General features: G+C 38.6%; 1 protein-coding gene across 1 annotated transcript in view; it reads right to left on the reverse strand.

Moving 5' to 3' along the window:
* Nucleotides 1–15,657: 15,657 nt before the first annotated feature.
* Nucleotides 15,658–16,010, reverse strand: part of KYAT3 (kynurenine aminotransferase 3) — a 47,370-nt gene continuing 47,017 nt past the window's right edge. Inside the window, exon 13 of the mRNA XM_007468507.1 lies at nucleotides 15,658–15,720. Within this exon, the coding sequence (XP_007468569.1) occupies nucleotides 15,658–15,720 (63 nt within the window). The remainder of the gene's footprint in view (nucleotides 15,721–16,010) is intronic.

Here is a 16,010-nt window from a genome sequence, read left to right on the forward strand (position 1 = left end):
TTTTCCTATTCAGTTTCGGTCATTCACTGTGGTGCCTGAGCCAATCGAGGAAACTACCTAGGAAAATTCACAAGGGCACCCTGCAAACGAGCTACACCAGAGGTACCCTCAACTTGACTGAGTTAAAACACAAAGATAACCCGGGCATCGTGAAGAGGGCAAAGTCTGCCTTCCCGATGGCTAACCACCCTTCCCCCCGCCCGGAGTCAGCTACTCGAGTTCGAGCGCAGTTCTTACTTGCCCAGAGGGGTGATTCCACCAAGGTACTTGGAATAAAGAGAAATTCACTTGGGTCAGCCCGAACAGGTGTCAATTCAGGCTCTGTCATCAGCTAGCAAGCTGTGTCTTCTTAGGCACGTCCCTTTGCGCTTTGGTGCAAGAGGTAATAGTATCTGCCTTGCAAACCCTTTTAGAATTGGCAGGAGATGAAACAAAACCATGTAAGAGCACTACACCGTGAGGCAGGGAGATGTGGGCCCTAACCTGACTGCTGTTTCCATGGTCTTTGCAAATTTGGCATAGTTGAAATATAGAGAACTTAGCAAAAATGGTTAGATACTGCAAAAGCTCCCTAGATTTATTAATTAGCCAAACTAATGTCAGAACAGTACTAAAAATAACAGCAACACTATCACTACTTGGCTGAAAACAAACCACCCTTGGCCCTGTGGGAATCGGAGGAAAAAGGGTTTCTTTGGGGATGAGAACTTAGGATATAGTGGCTGCTTTATTCTTTTGGGCATGCGACTTAAATGCCACTGAGCCCCCATTGTTTTCTTGAAAGGTGGGAAAGACTCGCTTCCTTAGAAAGAACAAGAGGCAGAAGTTTAGGAACTGAAATCCAGATGGGGATGGGAGAGCTTTTTTTTTTTTGGTCTTCCGTGCTGTAATTTAAAAACTTGACTGTACTTTTGTACTTTTATGGGGGGTTTTCTCCCTCAATATCTGGTAAAGTTTCAAAATGCCAATTTATTTCAGCTGTGCCAAGTGCAACCATGAAAGAGCTTGGGGGTGCTGCACCCCAATCCAGCAGGAAGTTTTCATAGTAGAGCATCTTGGCTTGGGAGAAGAGGGAGAGGAGGAGGAAGGGAACTGGGCACCTCTTGAGAATCAAGATAAGGACCTACCACCTAATGGTTTATGGTAGGCATTCAATAATGTTTGTGGAAGGAAGAAACCATCAGAGAAGTTGAAACCCCAGAGGATGGAAGCTGGGCAACTGGTTAATTACTCCTGCCCCCCCCCTCAGAATGTCTGTCATAACCTAGTTAAGATTTCTTTTATATTAAAATAGAAGCAGCTTAGGTAGGCCATTCCTCTTTTTGTTGTTAGTACAGCATTGGCAATTTATAAAGCATTTTCATCAACATAATCCCACTTAATCTTTGTATCTGATCCTGAGATTGAAACACACAGAGGTGGGGTTGTGTCACCTAGGAATCAATAACCCAGACTATCATTTACCAAAACTTCTGGCTTGTTAATATCATCGTTTTTATTTAACTTAACTATATGGATTAAATAAAATTATTTAAATCAATTATTTAAGCAAACTCATCTTTTTTAAACTTTTAAAATAAAATTTTTAGTTTATGTCACTACTGTGAAATCACAACTTGATAGGTTATAGTTCTTCCCAAGTATAAAATGCTTTACATACCTAATAAATGATTTTTTAAAGTTTGTGACCCAACTAGATATATATTTTTTAAATTTATTGAGGTATAATTATATACCATAGAATTTACCTGTTTAGAAGTCAGTGATTTTTATTAATTTTACCGAGTTGTGCAACCATCCCCATAACCCAGTTTTAGCACATTTCCATCATCCCAATAAGATCACTCATGCCCATGTACAGTTAATGCCCATTCCACTTCCAGCCCCAAGAATCACTCATCTACTTTCTGTCTCTATAGATTTGCCTTTTCTGGACTTTTCATGTAAATAGAATCATATGATATGTTGTCTTTTACATCTGGCTTCTTCCTCTTGGTGTAATGTTATGGAGGTTCCTTAGATTTACCTGTGGCCTTGCTTGTGGAAACACTGATATATAAATGTCTGTTATAAAAGTGTCTGTATGGTGATATTGCAGAAGATGACAATTTCCTAACTTAAGCAAGGTTTGACAAATACTTGATTGGAAATTATAGAATATTTGAAATATGTCATATGACATATTCTGCTGGACTAGGAAGAATAGAGGATTCACTGAAATGTATGACCAGCTCTGACTGGGACTCTTTTGGAAATGAGATGAATTGTCTAGAATATTAGACAAACCTCATTTAACTGGTGGCTGAGGGGCCATATGTATTACTTCTAGAAATGTGAGGGGTTTGTATTTTAATTTTTCAAATGGTTTTTTATGTATGAAGATTTTCAAACACTAAAAATTAGAGACAATAATATTATGATCCTCATATACCTATCATCCTGATTAAACAATTATCATGATTTTGCCAAATTTTTTTGTGTATACTTTTCTTTCCTTTCTTCTCCCTTTACTAAAGTATTTTAAAAATAAATCCCATATATCACTTTGACCCATACATACTTTAGTCTACATTTCTAAAAAACATGTACTTTTAAACCTTTTTTATAAAGCATTATAATACTTCCTAAATTACCAAAGATATTTTTACTCCCTAAGTTTTCAGTTGGTGATTGTCCTGGGCCTGCTTCTTGCTGGTTTGGCTTCACTGGGCTGAAAGGTAAAACCCTGCTGAAGGTGGCAGAGAGCCAGAGAGGGAAAGGGAGGGCCCCGCATGGAGCTGCAAGAACTAGGTGAGCTCTTGAAAGTAGGCCTGAGGTCCTTTTGCATGAGGCCATTTGTCAGGCACCTCACATTCATTATCTTATCTAGTTCTTCGTTATCTTGTCAGGCAAGTATTATTATTCTCCTTTTAAAGTCTCAGAGAGGTTGAATAGATAAATTGCCCAGTGTTACACATAAGTTAGTGGTGGTGATAGAATTCAAAGCCAGGAATGACTGACTCTAAAACTGTCCCACTTCTATGCATGCCTACTATGTAACTGTTATTGCAAGACTATATTTTTAAGCCCAAATTTCTGTGCCCTGGGAAATACAGATTATATTTGTAGAAGCATTCATTATTCTTTTAGTCTTTAATAAAGGCATAAAGCTTTATTTGAATACAGGTAGAAGTAGTAATAAACAATAATCATGATATTAATAGTATCAGTAAACACTCATATAGTGCTTACTATGTGCCAGGTACTATTTTAAGGCTTTGCATATATTAACTCATTTAATCTTCCCAACAACTCTATGAGTTGGATACTATTATTGTCCCCACTTTATGGATGGAGAAATTGAGGCACAGAATGGTTAAGTAACTAGCCTGAAATCACACAGCTAGTAAATGGGAGAACTGGGATTTAGACCCTGGCAATTTGGCTCCAGAGTCCAGGCAGTATGCCTCCTATTAGAAACTCAACATACAGAAACTCATCTTATAGACCTTAAGATCAGGAAATGGATTCAACAAGCAGTGCACCTGCAGCTATCATGTGGGCTGATTTTGTGGGGCAGCTGTACTCTAAAATATTCTGGCCAGCTGTCTGCCTAAGGACACTTGTGTTTGTCAGTTCATGTGCTACCTAAACTGAAATGTGCCTGGCTCATATCCCATTGCTAAATGTACTTGCATATGTGATCCTGAATTGAACTTTTCAACTTGTTTGTTGATTTATTTGAAATCTTTGATTCTACAGTACTGGCAGCTTGTTGTCCATTTGAGAATAAATCTACTTGTTCACTGAGAAAAGAAAGTAGAAAGTAGAATATAGGCTTAAAACATTAATAATCTATAAATAGAAAACTAGAAATTAACTCACTTTTTAATTCAATGTTCAGTGGGCAATAGTTTTCTTTTAAACTTCTAAATTACTCTGCTAAAAACAAAACAAAACAAAATAACTCTAAAGGGTTCATGCTAGTAGCTTGTGACTTTTAAAATCAGTATTTTTTCCAAAAAGATATCGTTTCCCATTAAGTATGACTTCAAAAGTCATGCTATGCTATTTAGCGTTGTTTTATTAAATGTTTTGAAGCTAATATTTTTTCCCAAAATAACAATGTTCTCATTTTATAATAAAAAACATGGGGAGATTGAATGATATATGAGAGTATAATTTCCTAAAAATGTTTTTTTAAGTATATTTATTTTAGTGTAAATGAAATTTGTCTTTAAAGTCCTATTAACAGTTTTCAAGTAATGAACTATTGGGGGAAAATGAGAACATGAAACATTCATGTGACCCGTTACTTGACACTTTCTTAGAGAGAGAATTTTAACATTACTGTTTCCATGAAAATCACATGCTAAAAATCTTATTGTGTAAAATAACTACCTATTTTCAAGTAATCTCATATTATTTGTGTATTAAATTAAAACTCCATATTAATTATAAAGTATGACCATGTGATGAGAATGTAAAATTGCTCTCATTACTGTCTCTCATGATGGCCACATATTGCTCACAGTATTATAAATTGATACAACCCTTTTAGAAAGCAATTCAGCAATACTCCAGAATGATTTAGATGTGAAAACCTCTTGAGCCAGTAATCCCACTTCTGAGAACTGCAGTAAGGAAATAACCTAAAATATGGGATACTATATTCATGAAGATGTCCATTGCAATGTTTTTTACAATAACATTGGAAGCAAGATAAATGCTAAAAATAGGAAAATTGTGATTTTGGTTATAACGTTATGAAACAGAGGCAACATTCACCTTTGAAATAGGAAAATGATATACAGACAGTCCCTAAGGTCTTAGTGCAATTTAGGTGGTAAAAACCAATTCATGTACCAAGACCCTTTTCTAAGCAACGCTTTACCACGGTTGATTCTACTACTACAGGTGCTTGAAAATAAATGGTGGTGAGCTCACTGAGGGCTGAAGCATCCAAATTTTTCCTTTGGACCTCTGTGACTAATCTGCATAGAGAAGACATTCAATAACTGTGGTTTGTGTGAGTTATTGATTGATTGAATGAAAGAATATATTTTAAAATATCATTATTCTGACTGTTCTTCAGAGTAATTAAACCAAATTAGTGAGGTTTACGAAGAGGGTTTTTGCATTAAGGCTGGCTTTTCCTTTCTTTTTACCCTAGTGTTTTCTCTCCTCTACAAAATTGTCCATTATACCTGCTCATTCTCACTATTTTCTGACCTTTCCTACCTAGGATTTTGCTTTCACATTAACGAGATGAAAGGACCCGCCCCACACTTGTGAAATAAAGCATTTGCCACCCACTGTCCTGCCACTGATCTTAGCCAAAATGGGTAATCTCTACTCAGTGTCTCATGTTCAGACATCACAAGAGTCCACGTTATCACCACTAGTATTATTTTCTGAGTATTAACAACATGCCCACTCTTGAGTGTTTTAAATGGCAGTAAGATAAGCAGTTCCCATATATAGCTTAATAGAGGTGGTATTCAGTACACCATCAGTTACTTAGAATACTTTTATTGGGATGGGTTTTCTCAAGTTAAAAAAAAAAGAAAGTTAACTTGAATGTAGTTTCTCTATTAAAACCACAAATCCCACAACGGTTTAGCAATCTTCTACTGTTTAATGACTTTATGGCATTTGCAACCAAATGCAGTATAAAAGCTGCATAGGAAGCCCATGCCACCCTTTGCATTCATCTGTTCCCACCCAATGTTTGGACCTTTCAAGCTAATTTTGTAGCATTCTCATCAAAATGCACACTCCTAATATGTCTTTGGACTATCATCTTTACTTTTTCAGTTAGGTTAAACTCTGGCTGTAGTCTGACATGATTGTCTAATTTGCAAATGAGGGATTGGTATATCTTTCTGCTTTCTTTTCTGGTATGTGGAAGTTAATGTTAAAAAAAAAAATTCCCCACAAACCCAAGGTCAGTAGTTTGATTTTACAATAGAGATCCTAAGAATTTCCCACTAAACTAAATGGTCGCAACTTTCTACATTTAAAATAACTAAACTTGCTTGAGTCTTTCAAATTTTCAAAAAATTGTTCCAGAGTAAAATGATACGAGCTACACTTTAAGTTAATGAGAATTTAGTTATGGCTTGCTTTCAAACAACTACATACTCTTGTGATAGATCATTCCTTTTATTTGAGTACTTTTATTTGGAACTCAAAAGTATTTGTATGTATTAATATGGAAATACACTTTTCCAGTTAATTGATTATGAAATAAAGAGAAAGACTATGTAACTTCTTAAGATAATTTGTTGAGTGCTGTAGACAGCTACTCCCATTTCCTGAACAAAAGGCTATGCATAGGGGTGTCACACCACACTGGCAGTCATTCAGTTTCTCTGACTTCCCAAGCTCCTTCAACCTCAGCATTTTAGCCAAAAGATGGCACTGTTTACTGCTCAGGTGACACTGCCATGTTGCAGTTGTATAAGCAAGAGGCCTGCCAGTCTTGAAGTTATGTACTTTTTCAAACAAATTTTTTATTTGAGGAAATGAAAATTATTTAAAATTCTGAGCATAAGATTGTATTAACATTTTGATATGGTCTAACACCTAATTTGCATAATTCAAATTCATGCAAGATACATCCATATCGTGCCCAGGGATAATCATCTATTAATGTATTTTTGTTTTATTTGCACAAGCAGATCATGTTCAATAGTCTATTCATTTTTTTTCAAGTAACAGAGATGAACTGCATTCTTTGACTAGATACCATAATTTATTAAACTATTATGCCAATAATGGAGGAATTGATTGTTTCCAGTTTTGTGATATTATAAATAATGCTGTCATGAACATTCTTGTTCACATTTGTGGGTGAAGGTTTGCATATTCAAAGTGTAAATACCTAACAACAGAATCGGGGCATCAAAAGACATGCTCATACAACATTTTGATATTGTAAAATGGCCCTCCAGAGATGTTGCACCAATTCAAGTGTCCATTTCCCCAGGTTTGGAAGTCAGGGGCTGAGATAGCATTATCAGCATCATTTCAGACTGAGAACCAGGCCCTCATTAGGAATATTTATTCGCCAGGCAAAAAGGAGATAGATGTAATTCCAAGCTTGTGTGTGTGTGTGTGTGTATGTGTACATGTGTGTATGTATGCATGTGAACATATGTACTCCCTGGCTTAAAAAGGCTTGCATACCCCTACTCTATTAAATCTAATTGTCTTGGAGCCAGGAGCCAAGTGCAACTTTGAGTGCTGTATCCCAGGATTGGGTTTCCAGAGGTCAGATAGAGTCCCACATTATTGATTAGATGAAGCTTTCAGCACAGGTGATTCAGAAGCCTGGCTAACCATATCTGCAGTTTTAGGAACAATATTTGGCACTTCAGGAAACTATTAATAAGTGAAAGACATGGGCCAAACAGAGACCCAAGGTTAAAGACAAAACAACATCAAAAAACCAGTGGTGTTCTGAGGGCCAAATTCCATTTGCAGAAATTCATTTATTCAGTGCTACGTTATGCCAGACTCTGCTTTAGGTGTGGTGGATACAGCCATGAACAAAACAATAAAAATCCTTGGTCTCATGGTATGTATGTTAGGAGAGGATAAAAATGATAAATAGAATGAGAGAAACATTTTAAGTTCAACGGTAGTAAGTGCTAAGGAGAAAAATAAGGCAGGGAAAGGGGATGAGGAGAGCCAGGATTTACAATTTTAAATGGGAGGTCAGATAAGTTCACCTGAGATGACATTTGAATAAAGATTGGAGGTAGCCAGGTGGACACCGGGTGGAAAGTATCTAGGCAGAGGGAACCTCAGGTACAGCGGACCTAATCTGTAACAGCCCTGGTGATCAGCAAGCAGTGCATGGAGGGAAGGGCGGAGTAGTAGGAGATGAGGTTAGGGAAGAGCAGGGTCAGGTCATGCAGGGCTCCAAGATCAGAGAGACAATTTTGGCTTTTACTGAGACTGAGTGGCATTGAAGGGCTTTCACCAGCGAAGTGTCATGCACAGATTTTCCTTCAAAAGTGGTCAATTCCCAGGGTAGAGCAGGCAGACTAGTGTTTACCAGGGCATTCCAGAGAGAGAAAAATCTTTAGAAAACTGAATGGTTTTCATGAGTTTTGTACCCTTTTGTACATATATTGGTCAGCAGAATGCTTCAAGAATAATTATAGGGACTTCCCTGGTGGTCCAGTGGTAAAGAATCTGCCTTACAATGCTGGGGATGCGGCTTCGATCCCTGGTCAGGGAACTAAGATCCCACATGCTGTGGGGTAACTAAGCCTCCGTGCCCCAACTGCTGAGCTCGTGTACCTCAACTAGAGAGCCCGCGTGCCGCAAACTATAGAGCCCACGCATCCTGGAGCCCATGCGCCATAACTAGAGAAGAGAAAACCCGCATGCCACGACTAGAGAGAAGCCTGTGTGCTGCAACAAAAGGTCCCACATGCCTCAAGGAAGGTCCCACGTGCCGCAACTAAGACCCGATGCAGCCAAAAAATAAATAAAATTTAAAAATAAATAATTTAAAAATAAATAAAATAAATTTTTAAAAAATTAAAAATAATAATTATAAAAGTGGTGTTATAATAAGTCATCTGGGGGAATTCCCTGGCAGTCCAGTAGTTAGGACTTGGTACTTTCACTGCTGAGGGTGCAGGTTCGATCCCTGGTCAGGGAACTAAGATCCCGCAAGCCATGCAGTGTGGCAAAAAAAAAAAAAAAAAAAAAAAAAAAAAAAAGATGGGAGAGGCCACAGGAGTGAGAGGCCCGCGTACCACAAAAAAAAAAAAAAAAAAAAGTCGTCTCAGTAATTTACACAGAAAATGAGGTTATGGTATTAGAAGCTATAGCTCTAAGGTTTCAACTAAAATATGATGTTTATACTTTCAGTGGATAATTAATGAGAGGGGTAAAGATTTTTAAAAGTAATAGTTCAGGATAACCACTCTCATTGACAAAAGGACAAGATTATTATTCATCTTTTTTACTATGAGATTTTGCTACAAATGACAAGTTTTACATAATATAAGAAAAAAGATGCTGTATTAAATGTCAAAGAAAGTAGCAGCTGTATAATATGATGAAGTTAATATTGATTAGAAAATCTAATTATTTCTACAATTTATTTTGATCTATCCCAATACAGCTGTTTGTCAGCAGGTGAAGTTACTATTTAATTGGCATGACTGAGTAATTAGATGTATTCTCAGAGCAGCAATAAAATGAAATTCTCATGTCTCATGAATGTGGTTGAGGTTTTTGTTTCATTTTGTTTTATCCTTGGGTTTAACCAACTGAGACCAAGAAGACTTCTTGTTTTATCTGGAGACAATTTTTGATTTAAAATATTTGTTAACTATGTAGTTATATAATTGTTTTTATCATAAGAATGATGGGAAAAATGTATGAGTTTGACAAATATTTGTGATGATTTACCTTTCTCTCCTACTAAATCCCTCAGGGCCTCACCATCTCCTTCCTGGGCTCCTGCAGGAGCCTTCTGATTGGTCTCTCTTACTACCTCCAGGCCTTTTCATCAGGTCAGTTTATCTTCTAGAAGAAAAATTTGATCTGCATACCATATCTTCTATATCAGGTAGTAATTCATTCATCTGTAAATAATAAAAAAAAGTCTATTCTGGTGGCTTAAAAAATAGGGGTTTATTTGTCTCATGCATTACAAAATCTGGGGTTACAGTAGCTCCAAATTGCTTCCAGGGTCTGTCTCTTCTATCTTTCTGCTCTGCCATCCTTATTATGTAGGCTTTCACTCTGATGCCAGTTGCTGCCTGAATGCAAGATGGCTGCTGCACCTCCAGCCCTTACTTCTGTAATACATTCCAGGTAGGAAGAAAGTAGAAGGATGAAGAGGACAAAAAGACGAAGAAGTCTCAGGATAACTTTGCCTCATCTTTTTCCATGAAGGGAAGCTCTTCTCAGGCACTTTTGACTAGTTGCAAGGGAAGCTGAGAAATTGGATATTTTGGCTTTTAGCCTCCATAGTAGAAGTAGTCAAAGGAGAAGGTGGATTACTGTTGGCTTTTGGATAGGCAAACCTATCTTCCAAAAAAACTCTTTAAAAATTCATTATTGTGTGAAGTCCATATCTCATTATAATACAGTATAATGTCATAAAATGAGTTCTTACATAACTTTGGGAATTTGTAGACAACTTATCGTCATTTTTGCTAATCTACTTGTATTAGAATTCTTCAGAGAAACAGAACCAATAAGGTGTGTGTGTGTGTATGTATATATATATATATATATATATATATATATATATATAGAAAGAGATTCATTTTAAGAAACTGACTTACATGATTATGGAGGCTGGCAAGTCCAAAATCTGCAGGGTGGGCCTGCAGGCTGTAGACTCAGGAAGAGACCATACTGCAGTTCAAGTCTGAAGGCCCTCTGCTGGAAGGATTTCCTCTTGCCCCAGGGTGGCAGGGGGTGGTAAGGTTGGGGAGGGGAGGTGGGGGAGGTGTCTTTTGTTCTGTTAAGGCCTTCAACTGCTTGGATGAGGCCCACCCACATTATGGAGAGCAATTTGCTTTACTCAAAGTCTACTGATTTAAATGTTAATCTCTTCCAAAAACACCCTTACAGAAACATCCAGAATAATGTTTGACCACATATCTGGGCACCATGGTGCAGCTATGTTGACACATAAAATTAAGCACCACCAATATACCACCTACATTAACCATGCCTGAATGTCAGGAAATAACATCTGCTAAAAGGTAGAGAGCATAGGGCTCATTTAGAAATGGAAATGAGTTCAGTAAGACTAGACATTTGAGTAGGAAAAGATGGGAAAGATGGACTGGAGGAGTAAGAGGGAGACCATATCATACAGGGCACTGTAAGCCCTGATGAGGAGAGTCTGAGTGACTGAGGAGAAATGACCTTCAGGGGTGATTCCCTTACCTGCCTAAGTAATGAACTCATTCTTTCCTCAATCAAGAAGGGTTTGTGGCAGGGAGATCAGCTCGGTGCTTTGTGACCACCTAGAGGGGTGGGATAGGGAGGGTGGGAGGGAGGGAGACGCAAGAGGGAAGAGATATGGGGATATATGTATAACTGATTCACTTTGTTATAAAGCAGAAACTAACACACCATTGTAAAGCAATTATACTCCAATAACGATGTTAAAAAAAAAAAGGGTTTGCGGGACTTCCCTGGTGGCGCAGTGGTTAAGAATCTGCCTGCCAATGCAGGGTACATGGGTTCAAGCCCTGGTCCGGGAAGATCCCACATGACGCAGAGCAACTAAGCCCGTGCTCCACAACTACTGAAGCCCGCGTGCCTAGAGCCCGTGCTCCACAACGAGAGAAGCCACCACAATGAGAAGCCCTCGCACTACAACAAAGAGTAGGCCCCGCTCTCCACAACTAGAGAAAGCCTGCGCGCAGCAACAAAGACCCAACGCAGCCATCCATAAATAAATAAACAAACAAATAAATAAATAAATGGTTTGCATCAGAGAATGATCGTCTAAAAACCCCAAACACCAAAATAACCCAAAACAAAACCCCAAAACAACAGCAACAAAACTCATTTATGTTAAGAGCAATGGAGAGTAAAAGATTTTAAGTCACTTAAGACATTTTCTCATCCATTTCCTCCCTTCATCATTCTGTCCCTTCTTTCAACCAATGTAGTCCATGTGAAGTTGACCTTGGATTGGCCTAAGTTAGTTAGCATGTCCAATCCCCTTGGCCTCCGGATAGCTCAGGAATGAGCCAATATGACACAATATATCATTTGCTGGAGCTTCGGAGAAAGTGTCCTCTTTTGCTGGATTTACTGGATTTGTCACCATATGATGCTCAGAAACTGCTGTAGCCGTGTTTCTATCCAGGAGGTACAACGTGGAGATAAAGCTGACACAGAGAAGACAGAACTATGAAATGGAGCTTGGTGATATATTACAATATGAGTCTTGGATCAAGCTGTAACTAAAACTAGACTACTCCTAAAATGTTGAGGCAGACAATTCCTTTTTATTTGATTTAAACCCATACAGGTTAGGCTTTCTGTCACTTCCAACAGGAATAATCTTAATATATGTAACATGATCACATTTGCATTTTATAAAGCTTGTTTGGGCCACAGGGGTAAGTTACAAGGAGCAAGACAGGGAGAACTGTTAAGAGTTGACTAGTAATTTAGTTGAGAAATGACACTGGTTGGTGCCAGAGTGGGGGCAATTGGAGCAGACAGAAGTGATGGATTGAAGAGAGGCAGGGTACTATATAGAGGATTTGGATGTGGGGAGAAAAGTTAAAAATGACTTCTAGGTTTTCTGACTTGAGCAACTGGATTGGTGGCACCATTCACTGAGATAAGGAACCCAGACTGAATAGGGTTTGCCTATAAAATGTCTATGTGAGATGACGAATGGGATACTGGATGTGAAATTCAACAGATAGAACTAGGCTGTTACAGATTTAGGAGTCACTAGCATATACAGAGTAAATGAAGCTATTTAGTGAGAAAGACAAAATACCAATATCTAAGAAACAGGCAAAGGAGATGAAGGAAGAAGGGCAGAGTACAAAAGGCAACTGATGAACATGCAGCACCACAGGATCTAAAAAAAAAAAAAATTAGGGTTTAGGAAGGCCCGAGTGGCCTGCAGTGGTAAATACTGCAGGTATTTTACGAGAGGTAAAGCCAGATGGAACTGAGACATTTCCTTTAAACCTAAGAACATGGAGGTCATTAGAGAACTTAGAACAATAATGGGTATGGAATCCAGACTATAGCATGTTGAGGGTAAGTGAGGAGTGTGTGTTTGTGTGTGAGAAAGTGAAATCATCAAATGAGGAAAACTTTTTCAAGTTATTCCATTTCGCAGTAAAATTTCTCAAAAATCCAGAGCTAGGTCATCAGTCCCCTTTAGTCGCTAATACTGACATATTTGGCGCTCGTACCCAGTCTCATGTCTTTTTGGTTGTTCCTAGTTTGGAGGAATTATAAACCATGCTGCAATAAACATTATTTTACATATCAAAAAGAAAAAAAAGGTATGGATAGGTTAGCACGAAACCATTATCCTTACTCCAGTCCTTGAGGTCCTGTTACTTCTCTGGCCTAATACCTGCTACTCCATCCCTTGGTTATTCCATCCAGCCACAGCAGACCTTTGGTATTCATCAAATATAAGACACCCTCCTGTTGTAGAGCCTTTGCACTGGCTATTCCTTCTGCCTGGGATGTTCCTCCCTAAGATCTTCACAAGGCTCTCTCCCTCTCTTCTTCTAAGTAAGTCTGCTTCTATGTCCCCTCCATGAGACCCACCTGACTGCACTGTTTAAAATTCCAGTTTGCTTCCCTAAAACTCTCATTCCAACCTCTACCCTGCCTTACTTCTTTTCTTCATACAATTGCCATGTATAAGTTTTACAATATATTTCATTATGTTTATGATTTAGTTATTGTCTCTCCCCTATCTAGGAGAGCCCTAGAAGGCAGGGATCTTTGGTTCATTTGTTCACTGATATATCCTAAGTGCCTGAATATCTTAGGACAGTGCCTGGCACATATTAGGAGTTCAATGAATATTTGTTAAAGGAAAAAATGAAGGATGGAGGGAGGCCAGTAGGGAGAGAGAAAAAAATGGAAGGAAGGAATTTTGTCCTGAAGAGGAAGCGATAATAGGGTTGTAGACAGAATCAGGGAAAGGATTTTCTAAGATGGGAGAGATTTGAAAGTATCTTACTGTTGAGAAAGGGATCCAGTAGAGGCTGAAGATATAAGAGAATAGGCTAAACCAAGTCCCTGAGAATGTGAGAAGACATGGGATCCAGAGTACAGGTGGTGGGATTAGCACTGGACAAGTCCAAGGCTGCAAAGAGTGGATTTAAACCCTGGTGAAAATTTTGTCAAGTCCCCCACACGAGTGGACAGGCACAATTTTCACATGGAGTTTGTTTTGCTATGCAATAGTTGGCTCTTGAGGTCCTGGCCTCCTTCTAGATCTGCTTAACCACCAATCCTCCCCACTGTCCCCAGGCCCTGGGGCAATAAAGAAAGGATGGATGCTGATGTAGATGTCATAGACTCACTTATTGGCAGAATCCCAGCTGGGAGTGCTGGTCTGGTGGTTCATACTTTATCATTTTTTTTAATTTTGCTTTTCACAGAAGCAGGAGATTAGGTCATTTAATAGTACTGGCAGTGGTGGGCTTTGAGGTGTTAGGAGAATGGAGAAGGCTGGATATTTTTACTATGGAGAATGGTAGAATATTAGGAATTGCTGTTGTGGTAAAATGTAGAGAAAGCTCACTAGGGGAACACAGAAGAATTAAGTCAAGTTAAGGTCAATGACGTGCATTCATGGTTGTTAGAACCTGCCCAATTATGCATTTTGCTACAGTAGCGCTCAGCAGCCCAGCTGCAAGCATGGAGCTTCAACCCCAGGGATGAGTTGTTGTTTATTTATTTATTTATTTATTTATTTATTTTGACCAGGTAGGTGAGATAGAACAATGAGCAAGTTATTCAAGGCAGCAAAAGTATCTTGGCTGAGGTTATGGATGATGAAATCTAACCTGGATATGGAAGGGAGTGAAGATACAAAGAGACTGATAGAAGGTTCTACAGACCACCAATGATTTTCAAACTCTAGTGGGAATAAGAATCACCTGGAAAGGGCCAGATTCTGAAATTATTATTCAGTAAGTCTGGGGTGAAGACCAAAATCTATTTTCAACAAAGATCCTAGTTGATTCTGATGTAAGAGGGCCATGGACCAATTTTTGAGAAATAATGGATAGAGAATAGATTTGAAATGATAGTTTAAAGTAATATTTTGAGAGGAGCTGAGTGAGAGAGAGAGAGACAGACAGACAGAGAGAAGGTTGGAGAGAGAGGGAAATATTGGCCGAGGGGGATACTTAGTGTAAGAATAGGTGGTTACAGTGTGAAATGACTAACTTATTATCTCAAAGATGGAACAGCCTGAAATGATGAAAGGTTTAGGGTATGTCCAAGGGGGTGGGTGGCTGAAGTGGAGAGTGGAGTGGAGGTGAATATCACCAGAGGTGAGGAGGTCAAAGTACCAAAAGCCTAGGTAATCCACGGGGACCTTGAAGCCACCCCAGATGATGGCAGTACTTGCAACAGAGAGGCAAAACTATGAGCAAAGTTCAAAGCCGTTAGTAAGCGAAGGGGAGAGAACTACAGGTGGGTAGAGACAAAGCAAAGATACAGAGTTGAGGGGGATGTAACTGGTTAAGGGTTTTCATGCAATGGCAGAGAAGTGAAACTGGCCAAGAGTAGCTGAGTGCTTATTGTTTGCCAGGCTTTACATACATCAGTCCATTTCATCCTCACAACAACGCACAAACTTCATATAAAGTAGGTGCTATTTTTATTCCCCTTTTATGAGGAAACTGAAGCGCAGAGAGGTTAGGCATCAACCAGCATCTCACAGTTCTTACCACTGCACTATACTGACTCATAAAATGGTCTAAAAGGTGTTTTAATATATTTCAGCTGAAAAAAAATTCAGATCTCCTGAATATTGTCAGGAGTGGGATTAACAATAGAAATAGTCCTTTAAATTTCATTTGTACTGAAATTTTTTTTTCAATACCCAGCAACTAGCAGTACTAAATAATTCCATACTAGGTCATTTAATAGAAACAATGCAGTCTGCATGTATCAAAACTTCTGTCTACTCCATGCCTTGATGATTTCTTCAGCAGCATCCAGTGTACTGTCTTTCTGTAAATTAATGAAATAATCATCATTACATATCAAAATAAATTCAAGATGAAATAAAGATTTAAGTATAAAAAATATATCAAAATCAGTCCATCCGTAACAGTCATGTAGTGATTTGGGAACCTAGTGCTTCTCAACCCCTGATAACTTGAGCTGGGCTCCAGCCAGTCCTAGGCCTCTGCAGCTACGACAGAGCCCAAGAGCATTCATGGGGTGGGCGTAGGGACGGGGGACACCTTGAGTTATGTCACTGGAAGCTCTGCCCCATATTAAGCCACTTAATCTCAGCA

The sequence above is a fragment of the Lipotes vexillifer genome, unplaced genomic scaffold (genome assembly GCF_000442215.2).
Source record: "Lipotes vexillifer unplaced genomic scaffold, Lipotes_vexillifer_v1.1 scaffold490, whole genome shotgun sequence".
NCBI classification, from domain to species: domain Eukaryota; kingdom Metazoa; phylum Chordata; class Mammalia; order Artiodactyla; family Lipotidae; genus Lipotes; species Lipotes vexillifer.